The sequence below is a fragment of the Stegostoma tigrinum genome, chromosome 23, assembly GCF_030684315.1.
Source record: "Stegostoma tigrinum isolate sSteTig4 chromosome 23, sSteTig4.hap1, whole genome shotgun sequence".
NCBI classification, from domain to species: Eukaryota; Metazoa; Chordata; class Chondrichthyes; order Orectolobiformes; family Stegostomatidae; genus Stegostoma; species Stegostoma tigrinum.
The window spans coordinates 24,630,770-24,649,938 of NC_081376.1; the positions used below are offsets into that span (position 1 = coordinate 24,630,770).

A 19,169-nucleotide genomic window follows, 5' to 3' on the forward strand; every position below is an offset into this window, starting at 1 on the left:
AAAGGATCAAGGCAAAAGATAGAAAATTATAGGCCGATTAGCCTAACCTCGGTTGTTGGTAAAATTCTAGAATCCATTGTCAAGGATGAGATTTCTAAATTCCTGGAAGTGCAGGGTCAGATTAGAACAAGTCAGCATGGATTTAGTAAGGGGATGTCGTGCCTGACAAACCTGTTAGAATTCTTCGAAGAGGTAACAAGTATGTTAGACCAGGGAAATCCAGTGGATGTTATCTATCTAGACTTCCAAAAGGCGTTTGATACGGTGCCTCACGGGAGGCTGCTGAGCAAGGTGAGGGCCCATGGTGTTTGAGGTGAGCTACTGGCTTGGATTGAGGATTGGCTGTCTGACAGAAGGCAGCGAGTTGGGATAAAAGGCTCTTTTTCGGAATGGCAACCGGTGACAAGTAGTGTCCCGCAGCGTTCAGTGTTGGGGCCACAGCTGTTCACTTTATATATTAATGATCTGGATGAAGGGACTGGGGGCATTCTGGCAAAGTTTGCCGATGATACGAAGATAGGTGGACAGGCAGGTAGCACTGAGGAGGTGGGGAAGCTGCAGAAAGATTTAGACAGTTTAGGAGAGTGGTCCAGGAAATGGCTGATGAAATTCAACGTGAGCAAATGTGAGGTTTTGCCCTTTGGAAAAAAGAATACAGGCATGGACTATTTTCTAAACGGTGAGAAAATTTGTAAAGCAGAAGTCCGAAGGGATCTGGGAGTGTTGGTCCCGGATACTCTAAAGGTTAATTTGCACATAGAGTCCGTGATTAAGAAAGTGAATGTAATGTTGTCGTTTATCTCAAGAGGGTTAGAATATAAAAGCAGTGATGTGCTTCTGAGACTTTATAAAGCTCTAGTTAGGCCCTGTTTAGAATACTGTGTCCAATTTTGGGCCCCACACCTCAGGAAGGACATACTAGCCCTGGAGCGTGTCCAGCAGAGATTCACGCGGATGATCCTTGGAATGGTAGATTTAATATATGATGAACAGCTAAGGATCCTGGGATTGTATTCTTGAGAGTTTAGAAGGTTGAGGGAAGATCTAATAGAAGCTTACAAGAAATTGTATGGCTTAGAAGGGGTGGTTGCTGGGAATTTGTTTCCGTAGGTGGGGAGACTAGGACCCGTGGGCACAGCTTAAAATTAGAGGGGGTAAATTTAAAACTGAAATGAGACAACATTTCTTCAGAGAGCGAGTGGTGGGCTTGTGGAATTCATTGCTACGGAGTGCAGTGGAGGTCGGGACGTTGGATGCCTTCAAGGCAGAGATCGACAAATTCTTGATCTCAGAAGGAATCGAGGGCTACGGGGAGAGTGCTTGGAAGTGGAGTTGAAATGCCTATCAGCCATGATTAAATGGCGGTGTGGACTTGATGGGCCAAATGGCCTTACTTCCACTCCTATGTCTTATGGTCTTAAGACAAGAGGATGTGGAAAGCTTTTAGAATTCCTCTCAAACATTTAGCTTCAAAATTCCTCTTTAAATTTCAGATCATCTATCACTGCTTGTAATGCCAATACAGTGTGGAGCCGGAGGAACACAGAAGGTCAAGCAACATCAGAGGAGCAGGAAAGTCGATATTTTGGATGGCACCCTTCATCTGGATTAGTGTGTGGGAAGGGATCTCATATAGACTGGGGGCTGGTTTGATGCTGGGCAAAGCGAGGTGGGGTGGTGACAGGTAGATGCAGATAGGGCCTTGAGGAGATTGGCCAGTGGAGAGGGTGGTGTGGATAGGTGAGAAGGAAGATGGACAGGTTGTATTATATCAATGAGGGAGGGATGAGGTTGGGGTGGTGAGGATTTTGAAGCTAGTAAATTCTGCGTTGATGCCATTGGGTGGTAAACTCCTGAGGTGGAATATAGGGTGTGGCTGCAATTTTCATGTAGCCTCATTGTGACATTGGAGGAGGCCCAGGATGGACATGTCGCCAAGGGAGTTGAAATGGCTGGCAACTGGAAAATGGTGTTGATTGGAGCATACAAATCGCAGATACTCCATGAATCTGTCACCGAGTCTGTGCTTGGTCCCTCCAATGTAGAAGAGATCATATCAGGAGCAACGGATGCAGTAGACCAGATTAGACATAGAGGTGAATCCCTCTGATGCGGAATGATTAGGGCCTTGGATAGAGATAAGAGGGGAGGTGTAGGGTCAAGTGTGGCACTTTCTCTGGTTGCAGGAAAAGGTGCCAGGTGTGCTGGGTTGGTGGGGACTGTAGAACAGATGAGGGAGCTAAAGAGAGAGCAGTCCCTCTGAAAAGCAGATATGCTTGGAGAGGGGAATATCCTGTTGAAGAGAATACCTCTTTGGTGATGGTGTCGGATTGCAGGTGGTAGAAGTGGCGGAAGATGATTTAGTGGATTCAGAGGTTGGAGGGGTGGTATGAGAGGACCGGGGGACTCTATCTTTATCTTTATTTGGGGAAGGGGGTTTGAAGGCGGGAGATGCGATTGAGGGCATTTTGAATCACAGGAGAGGGGAAGTTACAGTCCTTGAAGTAGGAGGATATCTAGGATGTCTGAGAGTAGAGCGCTTCATCTGAGGAGCAAATGCAGCGGAGACAGAGGAATTGGGAGTATGGAATCGCATTTTTTTTGCAGGAAGGTCGGTGAGAGGAGGTGTAGTCAAGGTAGTTTATCTTCACTAAAGTTTTTTTTGTTTTACAAGTTATTTCAACTAGGAGTACGCAGCACTACACAAAAAGATACAGTATTTCAAATTTTACATTGCCTGTTCTAGCAAAAACTGATCTTGAGAACCTTACTGTGGCTTTAACATTGATTTATATAGGAAACACACTTCATTTAAACTCTTTTCACTTAAAGTGGTGATTTTACAGGAACTCAACCCCAACCTTTTTAATTCTCGTCTACCTGTGACAAACTGCTTGTACAATATGATGTGGCCACTACAATATGATGTGGGCAATGGAATATGGGACGAGTTCCAGCATTTAAACTAAAATCAACTAGTTTTTGTTTACAACGCATATGTTGATTGTGGGTCTGGAATGCTGTAATTATTTTATTGCAGCTGTGCAGCCAGTTGAGGCAGAATCTTATGCCTGTCTTGATGACTTAACATTATGGATATTAGATTAATTATGTCAGCATCTTTGAATTGGCTCCCTGTGGTCTTGCATTACATTGTTAAAGCTAGTTGCTTTATAACCAGTTGCTTTATAACCAGGCTGCAAAAACAGGCTGGTATGAACAGGTGGTAAGTGGAGCTAGCATTTGGATATCATTTGTCTAAGCCCAGAATTACTAAATATACAGGTCTTAAAAAGCTTTAGAGAGCCCTCCTCTTCAGAATTATTTATTTATTCCTCTGACAGTGTAACTGGAATGTGTCAAATTTGCTATCTCGAAGGTAAAGAACTAGAATTTAGAATGGATTGGACACAAAGGTATCAACCAGTATTTTCCAATTTTATGTTTGGTTCAACCAAGTCATGAAGTCTGAAGATTAGAATGGCTCAATTTCAATCTTCTAAATGACTGAGCGTGGGAAAGTACTTACTCTGTATGATCAATAACTTCCTTTAAAGCCTTGTACAGTATCTTTTTGACCTTGAATTGCAAAATGTGATTAATTTACCAGTACAGCAATACGTTAGAAATGCCAATTTTACATATTCATTTTTATATCTAATTAACAGCAAGCAGAGTAATTATGCGTTATCAGACTTCTAGTAAAAGTTTTTATCCCCTTTAGTCTACAGTTGACATGTATCTTAATTAAGATGAAATCTATATATATTTAATGATCTAAAAATGGAATCTGTTTTCCTGGCCAATGCTCGTGCTTGAGGACAATGGCTTCTCTTCCCCACGCACCGAAATAGATTTTTGTATCAAATAATGAACAAAGTTGATGAGGGTAATGCAGTAATGTGCATGGGTATGAAATTTATTGAATTCTTGAGGTTATTTTCAAAATTGCAGGTTTTTTTGGTAAATATTCATTATCAAGATTTCAGCTCTACAGGGCATATTTTCAAAAATTTCAACTTTCACGAAGTTTGGAAGTATTGTGATCAGTACAGAGAATAATGATAGACTCCACCATGACATGGTATTACTTGTGGAATGGATGCAGATAAAAGGCATAAATGGAGATAATATTTGTAAAGGAGTTATAGGAGTAAAGACCAATGCAGATATATGTACTTTAAATAATTGAAAGTGACAGAGCAAGTTGAGAAACTTGTTATAAAGGCAGGCAGGATCCTGGGCTTTAAATGGGAGGCATGACATAAAAAGTGAGGAAGTTGTAATCTGCTTTTTTTCTTTCAGAAAAGCTGTTGAGGCTCAGCTACGATATTGTTTACAATTCTGGACGCTGCACTTTTGGAATAATGAAAGTGTCCAGAAAAGTGTGGCTCTAGAGAAGAGAGACTCCACAAGATTTGAACATTTGGAGTGTTTTTTATAGAATTCCTGCAGTATGGAAACAGGCCACTCGGCACGTCGAGTCTGCACTGACCCTCCAAGATGCATCCCACCCCCGTCCCTGTAATCTTGCATTTCCTGTGGCTAATCCACCTAGCCTGCACATCCCTGGACACTGCAGGCAATTTAGCATGGCCATTCAACATAACCTGCACATCTTTATACTGTGGGAGGAAACCGGAGCACCCAGAGGAAACCCACCTGTACGCCAAACCACTTATGCATACTTTGATAAAATACAGTAGTGATTTGTATTATCGTGAACGGAATAGGATTAGGAGTAGGCCCTCAAGCCTGTTCTACCATTCAATGAGATTATAACTGATCTTTGGCCCACATCCCTTAGGTTTCTTTTTGTTAAACAAAAGTGTTTCCTCAGATTTAAAGTTAACAGCTGATCCTGCACCCTTTGCGGTTCATGGAAAAGAGTTCCAAACATCCTTGATTTTTTGTTTTGTCTGTTGAAGCACCTCCTATCATCTCTCCTCAACAGTTTGGCCCTAAATCTCAGACTCTGTCCCTAATTCTAGAATCCCCGACCAGTGAAAATAGTTTATCTTCATATATCTTGTCTTTTACCGTAAATACCTTTTGGATTTCGGTCAGATCAGTCCTTAACCTTCTATTTTCCAGAGAAAACAGGCCTAATTTGTATAAACTTCCCTCATAACTTTCCCCTAAAGTCCAGCTAACATTCTTGTAAAACCTACGTTGTACACCCTCCCAAGGCTGGTATTTCTAGGTTTGGTGCCAAGTGGGCTGTAACAAACGTTTTGTATAACTGCATCATAACTTCTGCATTCTTGTGCTCCAGTCCTCTCGATACAAAGGCCACCATTCCATTAGGTTTCTTGAATTTTTGTCTGCACCTGTTGGTGACATTTTAAAGATCAATGTAACTAAATGTCAAGTCTCTTTGGATATCCAGTATATTTAATGTTATACCATCTAGAAGGTACACTGAATGTTCTTCAGTCCAAAATGAATAACCTTACCGTTACAACCGATCTGCTATAGTTTTGCCATTCACTCAGTCTCTCAATATCCTTCGATAATTTTATGATATCATCTATACTGTCTGTGGTGCTACCTAACTTTTTTCGTTATCAGCAAATTTGGATATGTGACTTTCTAAGCTGTTATCCAACTCATTCATAAATAATGTAAATAACTAAGGCCCTAATACAGATCCTGTGGGACACCATTGGTCACATTCTGTCACCTTCCACTCAACTAATTTCCTGGCTATGTCAGTAATTTGCCCTAAATTCCATGGACAGTTATTTAGTTAACACTTCATCAGATATTTTCTGGAAGTCCATATACATAACATCTGTAGATATTTCCTTGTCCACTACTATAATCACCTCTTCAAAAATTGCACTGAGGTATGTCAGGCATGACCTACCTATCGTGAGTCCATGCTGGCTTTCCCTGATTATCTGAAAATTTTCAGGGTGTTCAGTTACCTCAACTTTGATTATAGTCTCCAGTTTCCCCACTACAGATGTTAGGCTGTAGATGTAAGGGGAGGCGATGTCCTGGGGGTATTATCACTGGACTGTTTATCCAGGGACACAGATAATGTTCTGGGTTTGAATTCTCCTTTTATAGAAATTTGATAGCTGTGCATAAAATCATGAGGGCTCTGAATCAGATAGATTGGAAAAAAACTGATTCCAATAGCAGAATGGATCTAACCCTAATCATGCTCTCTGCACTTCTTTAGTATCATTTGTTCTGAATCACATGACCATAATTTTAAATGATTCCATTTAGAGCTGTTTAAAATTCCAGACCAGTCCCTGTGAGGTCTGGGTCATGTATGCATCAAACTCCCCTTAATGTTCAGCAAACATTATTCCAGTGCCGTAGGATTGTAGATTCTCTGAATCATCCTGGCAGACGGTGTTGGATATCTCAGGCCCTCTGGTTTAGGCTAGGGTTGTACTTTTCCACATTCTGATATACACAAATAAGTTTTCATTTAAACACAAACTGTTGCCAAGACGGGAGTTGTGAACATGAAGGTTGAGTAGCTACACCTATGGCGAATCTGTTTCAGTCATTAGATTCCTGTTTTCAGAATTCAGTAATTCTGTTCACTTAAGTGGCGTTATGATGCTTCCTCATGGGTTAATGAGTGCAAACAAATGCACTCATTAAAGATAACAAGGTGTAAAGTTGGATGAACACAGCAGGCCAAGCAGCATCAGAGGAGCAGGAAAGCTGACATTTCCGGCCTGGACCCTTCTTCGGAAATGGGGGAGGCAAAGTTGATTTTTAAATAAATAGGGAGAGAGGGGGAGGCGGATAAAAATGGATAAACGAGAAGATGGGTCAAGAGGAGACAGACAGGCCAAAGAGGCAGAGATGGAGCCAGCTAAGGTGAGTGTAGGTGGGGAGTTAGGGAGGGGATAGGTCAGTCCAGGGAGGATGGACGACATCAAGAGGGCAGGATGAGGCTGGTAGCTAGTAGATGGGGGTGGGGCTTGAGGTGGGAGGTTTTCATTATACAGAGTGCTCACTGTAAACATTTACAGCTTTTGAGTTTAGTTTTGTTTTATTTTAATAGTGTGAATAGTAACATTGAGGTGGGAGGAGGGAATAGGTGGGACGAAGGACAGGTTACGGAGGCGGGGACAAGCTGGTCTGGTTTTGGGATGCAGTAGGGGAAGGGGAGACTTTGAAATTTGTGAAGTCCACATTGATACCATTGGGCTGCAGGGTTCCCGAGTGGAATATGAGGTGCTATTCTAGCAACCTTCCAGTGGCATCGTTGTAACACTACAGGAGGCCCAGGATGGACATGTCATCTGAGGAATGGGAGGGGGAGTTGAAATAGTTTGTGACTGGGAGATGCAGTTGTTTGTCACGAACCGAGCGTAGGTATTCCGCAAAGCGGTCCCCAAGCCTCCGCTTGGTTTCCCTGAAATGGATGAGGCCACATCTGGAACAGTGGATACAGTATACCACATTAGCAGATGTGCAAGTGACCTTCTGCTTGATGTGAAAGGTCTTGGGGCCTGGGATGGGCGTCAGCGGGGAGGTGTAGGGGAAGTGTAGCACTTCGTGCGGCTGCAGGGAAAAGTGCAGGGTGCGGTGGAGCTGGAGGGGAGTGTGGAGCAGACAAGGGAGCCCTGGAGAGAGTGGTCCTTCTGGAAAGCAGATAAGAGTGGGGAAGGAAAGATGTCTTTGGTGGTGGGTTCGGATTGCAGATGGCGGAAGTGTCAGAGGATGGTGCGTTGGATCCGCAGGTTGGTGGAGTGGTATGTGAGGACAAGGGGGATTTTGTTTTGGCTGTTTATTGTGGGGAGCAGGTGTGAGGGATGAGTTGCAGGAAATGAGGGAGACACGGTCAAGGGCGTTCTAGACCACTGAGGTCCTTGGTAAAAGGACGATATCTGAGATGTACAAGAGTGTAATGCCTCATTCTGGGAGCTAATGTGGTGGAGGCAAAGGAATTGGGAATATGGGATAGCATTTCTGCAGGCCAGTGGGTGGGAGGAGGTATCTTCTAGGTAGCTGCGATAGGTTTAGGGTTAGGGTTATCATTATCTGTTACCGATATTGGTTTCCAGGTTGTTTCCATCTCTGGCAACTGAGGTCCAGGAAGCGGGGAGAGGTATCAGATGGTCCAGGTGAACTTAAGGTTGGGCGGAAGGTGTTGGTGAAGTGATGAACTGTTCGAGCTCCTTGTGGGAGCATGAGGTGGTGCCAATACAGTCATCAATGTGACGGAGGAAGAGGTGGTGTTTAGGGCCAGTGTCACTACGGAAGAGGCAGGTATAGCTTGGGCCCATGCTGGTACACATGACCACCCCCTTTGTCTGTAGGAAGTGGGAGGAATTGAAAGAAAAGTTGTTGAGGGTGAGGATGAGTTCGGCTGAGTGGTTGAGGGTGTCAGTGGTCGGGGTTTGGTTGGGCCTTCGGGATAGGAAGAAGCAGAGGGCCTTTTGGCCATCTGCAAGGACAATGCAAGTGTATAGGGGCTGGATGTCCATTGTAAAGATGAGGTGTTGGGGACCAGGGAATCGGAAGTTTTGGAGGAGCTGGACGGCGTGAGTGGTGTCACGGATGTAGGTTCTTGGCCTGCTGTGTTCATCCAGCTCTATACCTTGTTACCTCCATATTCTGCAGCATCTGCAGTTCCTACAACCTCGCTCATTAAAGGTTATCTTAATCCAAGAGCAAATCCATTGTTAACTGTAATTTAACTATAATTCAGTTCAATTGGGGCAGTCAACTTGTTTGATTTGATCATTATTCTTTTGTGGTCTCTAGCTACTTCTGATAAAGTTCCTGTGTCACCTTTGTTTCTAAACAAAGTCATATGTTTCCAAGCTTTGTGGTGAATTGGTCCTTCCTATAAGCACTTAATTTAGGTCATTGATAAGGTGCCTCGCCTGACATGAATGCATTTTTCTCCTTTTTCGCCATCCACCACACAACCCTGGTAATTTTAAGGTTTTGAGTAAGGGGCGGCGGGTGTGGTGGTAATTTGTTTTAAAACTGTTGGGATGATATTGTTATCAGCCATGCACTTGTTATGCTTTTCAGCTGTATTTGTTGGCATCCACAACTCTACGTGCACTAATCCGGAATCCAAACCGCACTAGGCTCAGAGGCAAAATCGGTTACATGTGCGTGTGCAAATTTAAGGAGGTCATTGTGCATGCGTGTGGCATCAGTAGATACAGGCATGCTTTTTCCGAGCTCCATACTACAATCTTCTATCTCCTAGTCTGTTTGTCTTTGAAGCATTTCTGGGGACTTGAATTGCAATGATGTTATAGAAGTGAATTATTATTGGTGTGTGGGCTTCAAGGGTGCGTTACCCAGCCAAAAAAAGTGTAGAGAAACAATGTATGGAATATTTCAGAGAGCTGCATGAAGATAAATGAATTTAATTGATGTCATTAGAGGGAAGTGAAGATCCAGATGTAATAGAGCCAGAAGTCAATGTAGTGAACGAAAAGGTTAAAGTAAGGAAAACACCTTTAAATCAGAAGGCTAACAGAATACCTAAAAGTTCTGAATGTTAATGTTACATACTGCCAGCCCTCTACTACAAATTTTGCAGATCCGGATTCCTACCTGACGATTTAATGTAGTCAGTGTCTCTTGAGTCAGTGCCACTTTAGGCCTTTTGTTTTCTTTGGAAACTAGAGTGTTGTGGGTAAAGGGTAATGAGCCATGTGATGAAAATAGTTTTAATAATTGTTTTGGAAAGAAATGGTCAGTTAATAGAAGTAGAAGTAGACAATAGTCAGGGCATGGATCAAAGGAAGGAAAGAGAAGGCATCATTCACTTGAGAGTCATTTAAAAATACCTGGAAGTGCAAAAATCTGAACACCTTTTAGACAGTGTGAAGGCATTGAATAGAATCTACCGTCAGAAAATGGGATGCCTAAAATGCCTAGAAATTGACAAACATTAGAGTAATTTAGAACCTATATTAGTAAATCATAAGCAAATGAGACTTGGTAGGTCTTTATCAGTCAGCTTTCCACAATGCAATAGTGCATTGGGGTATAGTCCATCCCAACCTGGGGGCACAGCTATGTTCAGAGACAGATCGACAAGGCTACAATCTTGGCAAATTGGAAGTTAGCAGTTTGAGATGACAGTGCAGTGATTCCAGAGTTAAAAGGGCCACTGGGAGATCTTGTAAATAAAGTAAAATCAAGGACTGTGGAAAATGGTGTAGAATGAATGTGAAGAAGACCAAAAGAGACCTAACCCTGCACGTGAAAATTGAAGTGAGTGGAGAAGTCCTGGAATAAACAAAAGCATTTCCAAATCATGAGTAAATATCACATTGTGTGAGTATGAGATCAATTGGAGAATTGAGATAGCCAAGACCAGTTTTTTCGAAATGAAGAATGTGTTAACATTAAAGAAATTGTGTCTTGGAAAAAGGATGCTGAGTTTCTACAATGCATCATCTTAGGCAAAAACATAAGTTACATAGAAAACAAACAAACTATCAATGAGATAAATGCGTACAAGATGTGGAAATGTAGGATGTTTATTACACAAAATAAATGAAATGCTAGAGAAAAAAATTAGTACATAACATCAAAGAGAGATAAAAATCTCAGCTACATCATTGTAGATATCCTTATATATAAAAGAAACATCAATGGTAGATGTAGGTGAGGAAAGCAGAAGAGAAAGTGGTTGATAGACATAATGGACTGGATGCAGTTGACTGGAGTTAAATATGCAATGATTGCTGAGGCTGAACAGAGAGAGATCCATGGAAATCACCCTTCTGAGATCGAAGTACACCTAAGGCTTGCCTGAATTTTAACAAAATGTTTTGTTCATTGGGAACCTGTTCAGGATTTCTGGAAAGTAGACGCTGTGATTTCTTTGTCTATTTTAATCATTCAGAGGATGTGGAATTCCCACCTCTCATTGTCATTATCTTACCAGAGGGTTGAAGAGAATTGGACTCTTCTAGCTATTGTAAATTAGTAACTTTTTTTTATTCTTGGCTGGACTGAATCTTACATGCAAGTTAACAGCAGTCTGTAGTTTTTATTTTGCAGAACAAAATTGTTAAACATTTACCTGTTCACACAGCAGTCTCATATTTGGTCTCATCCCTAAATCCCAACTTTCCAGTTTCAAAGTAAGCAATACCACCAGTAAAAGTTCATGGTCAAGCAATGTAATTTAACTTTCTAAAATGAAATACAGGCCATCTTGTTGAACCATCAAGGTTTTGCTGGACAGTCTGTGCACTCTTTTAAGCACTGTATTCATGAAGGTAAAGTGTCAAAGCTGACCATTCTCACTCCACAGTTAGGGACAATCATATACATAGTGGGTTATTGAAGCATGCAATGCATTCTCCAAGAAAGGAGTTGCTGAGGTAATTACATTTGCGTTATTTAAGGAAAAATTGAATATATGTTTGAAAGAGAGGAAGATGCATGGAAAGTAGGATTAGTATCGATTTACTTTAACAAAGTCCCACACAGACATGCTGAATAATTTGGTCTTCAGTGTTGAAGATATTTCCAAGTCACTGCCTTATGAATTTTGGCTAGAGAGGAGCTATGAATCCTCTGACTAAAGAGGTACTGCTCTAAACAGTATTGATTTTTGGATGGTGAACTAAGATGGTTTGATGATGGTAATGCCATTGAATATCAAGGAGGCAATGGTTAGATTCTCTGTGGTAACCCCCAGGATGTTGATAGTGGGGGGGATTTGATGATGGTAATGCCATTGAATGTCAAGGGGGCGATGGTTAGATTCTCTCTCGATGGTAACCCCCAGGATGTTGTTAGTGGGGAGATTTAAGGGATTTAAGAAATTAAGGGTTACGGGGAGAGTGCGGGTAAGTGGAGTTGAAATGCCCATCAGCCATGATTAAATGGCAGACTGGACTCGTTGGGCCAAATGGCCTTACTTCCACTCCTATGTCTAATGGTGAAATTGATCTATCTTCATAATTCCTTGGCATTTGTTCTAGTCTAATAATTATTGAGGATGATCAGAGCCTAGTTGTAATTAGCTAATGTGCAGGTTGTGTGCTGCCTCGTTGATCTCCTTTCTCTTGCTTATTCTCTTCTAGTCTTCCCTTAGTGTTGCATTTCTTGAAGGTTAAGAATATCTGAGGTACTATACTGAATAAGGTGACTGGGGCTGGGATGACATGGCCAATTTGAGGTGGTGTGAATGGAGAATGGCCTGCCATGTTTGTGAGTTCATGTATTCCATTTTTATTCCATGTTTTATTTGCCATCTGAGTATAACTGGGCCATCAGTCACTATGGGTAGCTATTTATACAGCTGTATACTTACCTTTTTTGATTTCTTGAGTCTATTTAGCAAATATGGTTGCCTCAGTTAATGTTTCTTCGTATACTTTCTGAATATTGGTACTTAATTTAAGTGTTAGACATTGCACTCCTATTATAACCAGGCCTGGAATTTCCTATCTTCAGTTAATTAGTGAATTGCTGCAATTCAGAGTGCATAATGCTTGCTGTCAGAAAAGGCTGTTTGATCCTTGGCCTGCTTTGAGTTAACTTTGATCAATTGGGCTCTCAATAGCAGTGCCACAGTTTGGTTAAGAATAAGCTCATGTATTTGATGACTGATGAACAAGTGAGCATATTCAGATGTTTGACGAGGTCTGGATTGGCCTCGGTTGTGGCCATCTTCACAGTTTCTTACCCTGGCTCAGCGAGAAGATATGCAGCAGCATTAACTAAGCTATCACCATTTAGCAGTGGCTGCCTAGCAATAATGGAACTGAAGAGGGAAGTATTGGCTGGGGAGATTATTTGCATCAAAATGTAAATGATTTCTTAGTGACTCCACTCTAACCCAGTTTCCTCATTTTTGGGAAATGTAATTTAGTACTTGACGACAATATAATTGATTGCATTGAGAACTGTTTCATCAGGAGCATTGCAAGTTCTCTCAAACAATAGCAGACTGATCACTGATTACCAGCTATGAGATGTCCTTCAAGCTGAAGTCTCTTTCCTCCATTCTGTTGATTCCAGTGAGGTAGTTTTAGGAGCTTGAAATTTGTACAATAATAGAAAAGAGCTTGAATGTTTTCATTTTGAACTTTCAACTTTGTAGTGGTACAGTGTATTTTCATTGTGACCTGACTTTGCCACGAATAGGAAGAGATAAACCCCATATTATTGAAACATCTAAAGCTAACAAAAATAGCAATGGGTGGAGGTTTCACTGAGTCATTCAAGAAGACCTTTATCTCTGTCAGCAAGTTATTGCTTCGTCTGGGATATAACAGCGATACTAATATAAAGAGAAGAAATGGTTTCTGTTCTCCCTCTCGCTCTCGCGCGCCCCCTCTCGCTCTCGCTCGCCCCCTCTCTCTCTCAGCGCGCCCCCTCTCTCTCTCAGCGCGCCCTCCCGCGCTCTCAGCGCGCCCTCCCGCGCTCTCAGCGCGCCCTCCCGCGCTCTCAGCGCGCCCTCCCGCGCTCTCAGCGCGCCCTCCCGCGCTCTCAGCGCGCCCTCCCGCGCTCTCAGCGCGCCCTCCCGCGCTCTCAGCGCGCCCTCCCGCGCTCTCAGGCGCACCCTCCCGCTCTCTCAGGCGCACCCTCGCTCTCAGATTGAAGTGGTTTTACAATTTACCTCATACATTCAACTTCAACTGGCTTTCTTACAGGCTCTTACTTTTTAGTCTTAATTTCAGGATATTCCAGTGCACTTCACAGCTAATTAAGGGGCCTCTCTCCATGTTAAATGACTCTAAACATTTGTTTAGAATTATCATCAATGCTGTAAGAAGTGTAGCTCACCCATCTACACACAATAAACCCTTGCAGACAGCAATGATATAATCAACCAACCGTTGGCCAACATGGACAATATGAGGTGCTGTGGTCTACAGAACTGTAGCAAAAAGATAGAACCTTAAAATTCAAACAATTTTGAGCATGATGTAAATGGGATAGAAACTAAAGTGATTAACGAGCCTCTGTACAGATACTGTTACTCTGAGGTCAGTCTTTTGTATTCCAGAACTTTCGATGACTCACCTAAGATATGGTAGTAAGCAGCTTTGGCCAAGAGAGGGAATTGGAATTGATCCAGCATCTGAATTGATCAGGCAGATCTATCAGAATGCAAGCTATCTGCAAGCTTCAGTTTATGGATTTGAGATTATGGATTGTCAGGTGAGGAGCTGTGCTGAGAGATCGTTTTGGCATCACAAGACAAATTTTGAAAGTGGAGGTTGTGAAGGACGGTGACAAGCCAAAAGAACGGAAAGTCAGGATTGTTGAAGTCAGGGAGTTCTCTTGATATCATCACCATAAAAAGTAATTTCTTCAAACCCGTTGCTGTTTATAGGGTATTAACAATCAGCTGTTAGGTTTGTCAATATAACAAGTGTGAAGAAGTATTATATAAATACTAGGAAAGTCTTGACATGGCAGGCAAAATATTCAAATAATTTCTGGTACTGCCTAATGAAGGAACAGAGACTTGACCAGACCCCATCTGGAGAACTGTCCTCAGTTCTGTGCACCATATCCCAGGAAATGCGTGGCTTCTATGGATAAAACACCATGGAGAATAATACTGCCACTTGGATGCTAAATTCTGATGGACAAGGGGGCATTACCTTAGAATTATTTGTACTATTTGGTAGGGAAATCAGAAAATGCCTTCCACCTGAGGGAGACAAAGGCAGGTAAATGATATTGCAGTACAATTGAATAGTGATCTTGTGTGGAACAGGCTTAGGATATTGAATTACTTATGTTTGTGTTCCTGAGAAGGATCACTTAGTGTTATAATGAATGTGCATTCTGTAACCCTGAGTATTAATGCTTGTTTTTGTTTAAACATTTTTGCCTCTGACTAATTAGCAAATTAGTGTAAAATGTGTTTTAAGTATGACTTGTCCTGGGTTTTGAGTGTGTAGTTGTCTTGATATTGCTGCACTTGTCAACTTCAGTGAGTCTTGGGGAGAAACCTACCAAGTTTCTGTGGCTTATGTATATTTTCTAAGGCTAAAATGGTAACTTAAGACACTTGCTGGGAAAGTACCAGAAGTTATTTTTATTTAGTAGAAAATCCACAGGACTTTTTTTTTTAAAAAGAACAACTGAGCAAATTTTCTAAATGTGCAAAGTTTTTAATGTTTAGAGCACTTTTAAAAATTTGGCTTTTGATCTGATACCATATGAAACAGTGCAAAACAAGATATTAATGTATATGAATATTTTAATATTCTGGGAGTGCTGTTCTGTTTTTGTTTTGCACGTTTAAATTCTTCATTTGCAGTTTTCTGGTCATTACTGAAGTTCTGGATCTTTAAGCTTGGCATAATTCAAACCCATTTACTGTGGCTAGGAGCGCATTTAATTCTAACCTGAGCTATCCGGTGATTGCTCAGCTGTTTATGGGCAAGAATTTCACCTCAAATTGAGATTGATTCAACTGTCATCTTTACTGTTTTTTTAAAAACCTCAGGAGCTCCTTCTGGTGGCTGAAAGAGTGAAGTCAATTTTGTGCAAATCAATAATGATACAGAAACTTGTTTAATGTTGCCTCGTTTTAACATTGTTTTGCATTAACATCAGTTAATCAATGAACTGTGTAATCTTATTAAGCATCATGAGATTTATTTTAATGTTATTTCCTGAATGACTTGTTCTGCATGTTCCCTCTCTAAACCCACACTGTAGCCTTTTCTCCTTAACCACATGGTTGTGGCCTTTTTTCGACTATTGACTTCAGGTTGCAGCCTTACCTATTATTTTCCCTATCGTCTTGTTGCTTCCTTCTCCTGGATTTTTGTTTCTGTTCAAGCTGAGCCTTCAATGTCGTGAAAGTGAGAGTTCAGAGGTTCTGGGATTTTACAATCTGCTTTTTAAAAAATGTTCAGACTTGCCTCTTCACTCTTTGGAACCCTGGTTGTGAGAGTTTGGGAGAAAAGCAGCAAAACAGGTATAATTTTGAAGGTTCTTTTTCAAAACATGGATTATGAAATCCCAGACTTTACGAATCACTGAGACGTGTTTCCATAACATTAGAGTTCCAGCTTCCGGTGAAATCTGGATCTTGTAGCAGATTGTACATTGAGGAAAATGAAACAGCAGGAGTGTGTGTCAGCAACCGAGTAGGAGTCAATGATTCTGAGCATTAGGGAGGATTTTCAGCAATGAGGATCAGGTGTTAGAAGGTTTGGGAAGGGACATTGCCAGCAAGAAGGAGATACTATAAGTATGAAGTCACACATTTCTTAATTTTAAATTTATTTAATTATAAATGTTATATCATTTACAACTGTGGGAATTTAGCAGTGGGAATGTTTTAATTTTTTTTTCCTGATGACCACCCACAGAACGTAACAGTATTAACATTGCTTCCATAGAAATCAATGTTTCACTTAAAGTCTTGATCTTCAGGAATGTGTCCTTAACTTTTAAGTGAGGACTTACCAAGCTAATTAGACTGTTTGCTGAGGTGACTTCTCTATCCAAGGGAGTTTTCTCTGTATGCAATTACCGCATTAAAATATTTATGTAGTGTGGTGACAGCACTGACTCATTCTAAATATTTATATACCCTTAGTCAGGTATTAGATGCATATGTGCTCAGAACAGTCTGCTGAATACTTTTGTTAATGCAGTTCAAATTTTAAAACTGGTGTTACGCTTGAAGTAGTGTCAGATCGAAAACGGGTAGGGCCACTTTTTATACTGGTCTCTCATCTGTTTCTAGAGTCAGGACAAGTCTTGGGTTGTTGTTGTGGATCACTTTATTCAGTAATCAGTTGCAGAAAGTGTAAATGTGGGTGCCTTATGAAGAGATGGTCAAGATTGATGCTAAAGTCCTATTTAATGTAATTTGGCCTGGTTGTTTGATTTAGAAACTTGGATAACTTAGGGGAGACTGACGCATTTGGACAATTGAAAAGAGTTTGTCTTTTGGAAAGTAGAGGAGATCGGTTCAGTCACTTTCTGATTAAGTTGTATAGAGGATCTATTAATTATCAAATTGTGAACAGAAGCTTTCTCTTTTACGACTACTACTAGGCGAGGCAAAATTTCCTGCTTCTGTTCTGGTATACTAACTGCTCCTCCTCCAGTTCCCCAATTGCTGTTGAAAGTTGATATTGAGCAGAAATAAAATTTGGTTTAATGAAACTCGCTAGACCTTGCACAACAAATGACTATGTCAGCAAGATATCAATCTGTGAAACTACGCCCCATGACCAAAAGAAGAGGAGAATCTTGCAGGAAAACAAAATACTTTCCAAAAGTTTCATGACCATTCGCATTTGCTACAAAGTTGAGCAGAAGAATCATCCTTTTTCTGTTGTTTACCTCCATTTTCCTCTCCTGAGTGCATAAACGTTATTTCTAATTAGGGGGTCAGTTACCAGTGAATACAGGAGTCTTAGGGCATTTGTCAAAACATCGTTGCATTACTTGTAATATAATCTGTGACAAAGGGCAGAAGTTTAACAACTCATGAATTACTCATATGGGTTGTATATCCAGTCACACAATGAATGTCTTGATCCTATAATTTGATTTCTGTTTTTTGAACTTGTATAATCCCTAATGGTCGGTTTTTCTTTGTCATGTTTTGCAGTATGATGCTGTTCCCATTCAGTCCAGTGTGGTCCTCTGCTCCTGCCCATCTCCATCAATGGTGAGGAATCAGACTGATTCCAGCACACGGCCTGCTATCTCTGGTATCGCCATGGACAGTAGTGCAGGTGATACCGGACCACTGGTAAGCTCTTTACCACAGCACGCGGGACAACGGCAACAACCGACATCACAGTCCCAGCGGCAACAGACAGCAGGGCACGCTCAACAGCCTCGGAAGAAACGGCCTGAAGACTTCAAGTTTGGCAAAATCCTTGGGGAGGGGTCATTCTCAACAGTATGTATTTTAAATATCTTCTGGTAAATGCCACTTTAAAGTTGCAAATGTTTGCATATTTGGCTAGATCTTCATAGAATCCCAACAGTGTAGAAACAGGCCCTTCGGCCCAACAAGTCCATACCAATCCTCAACGCATCCCATCCAAAACCATTTACCCCTATAACCTACATAACCTGCATATCCCTGAACACTAGCGGGTATTTAGCATGGCCAATCCACCTAGTCTGCACATTTTTGTATTGTGGGTGGGAACCAGAACACCCAGAGGAAACCCACAAAGACACGGGGAGAACGTGCAAACTCTGCATAACTAGTTACTTGAAACTGATTCTAAGGAGAGCCTTATTTACAGAAGTCCACAGAATGTTGTAATACATGAATGGATGTGCTGGACTCTTGAGTTTAAGGAGTTGCTATGATATCTATTTGAATGCAGGAGAATCCCTGGCAGCATTGTGTGCTTTGTTTAAAATACTTGCTATGATTCCAAAACTTGGTGTGAACCTTGATAGACCTGAAGCAAATCTTTTCCCCCATACAGTTGTATTAATGGATGTTAAAATAGTTTATGCTGTTTTGATTTACTGCCTTGCTAAAAAGTGAGTGGGTTCTAGCTGTAGGATTTTTTAAAAAGACTTGCATGTGCAAGAGTTAAATATCATTTGTTTTTTTTACTGCAGGTTTATTCTGTAGAATACAGCTGATCATGATTAATGTTTAACACCATAATTTGGGAATTTTAGAAGTTCGAGGTTTTTTACCCTTTATTGGTTTTGTTTGTTCGCAGCTCTTAGGAAATGCATATGGGATGATTCATGGAATTTCAAAGATGTGGTATCTGTTGATAGGAAAGGGTCACAATCAAGTGCCTGAGAGAACCCTTGCTGAGGTGTTGGTGGTTGACGAACCACAGTTGATGGTTCATAGGTGGATGGTGTTCTTTGCAGGTGCTTTTTGCTAACTTTCAAACTAATGCCAACTCCCCAACATTCTAGTGTGGTTTGCTGTTTTCATCAGTGAGCTCCAGGCATTATTCATATGCCTGTACATCTCTGTGGTCATACAGTTACTGTGGAGAAGGAAATATATACTTCATTATGGTGGTGATTTTGATTCAGGTAGGTTTCACTTTGACGAATGCAAGAATCTCTCCTCCACAGCAAATGATTACTCCCAGTGAACCTAAATAGCCCCTTGCATCTGCAAAGTTGTCTGGATTACAAGCCACAAACATTTTCTAGTATTGATGTGCACCATAATGAACATCGATTCTGTGTACACACCTGGGTTCAAAGCA

General features: G+C 41.2%; 1 protein-coding gene across 4 annotated transcripts in view; it reads left to right on the forward strand.

The window, feature by feature from the left end:
* Positions 1–19,169, forward strand: part of LOC125462230 (3-phosphoinositide-dependent protein kinase 1) — an 84,213-nt gene that overhangs the window by 31,759 nt on the left and 33,285 nt on the right. For all 4 annotated transcript variants that reach the window (XM_048552002.2, XM_048552001.2, XM_048552003.2 and 1 more), the window contains one exon: positions 17,573–17,869. In XM_048552002.2, coding sequence (XP_048407959.1) covers positions 17,630–17,869 — 240 coding nt within the window. In that variant the 5' untranslated portion in view covers positions 17,573–17,629. The remainder of the gene's footprint in view (positions 1–17,572; positions 17,870–19,169) is intronic.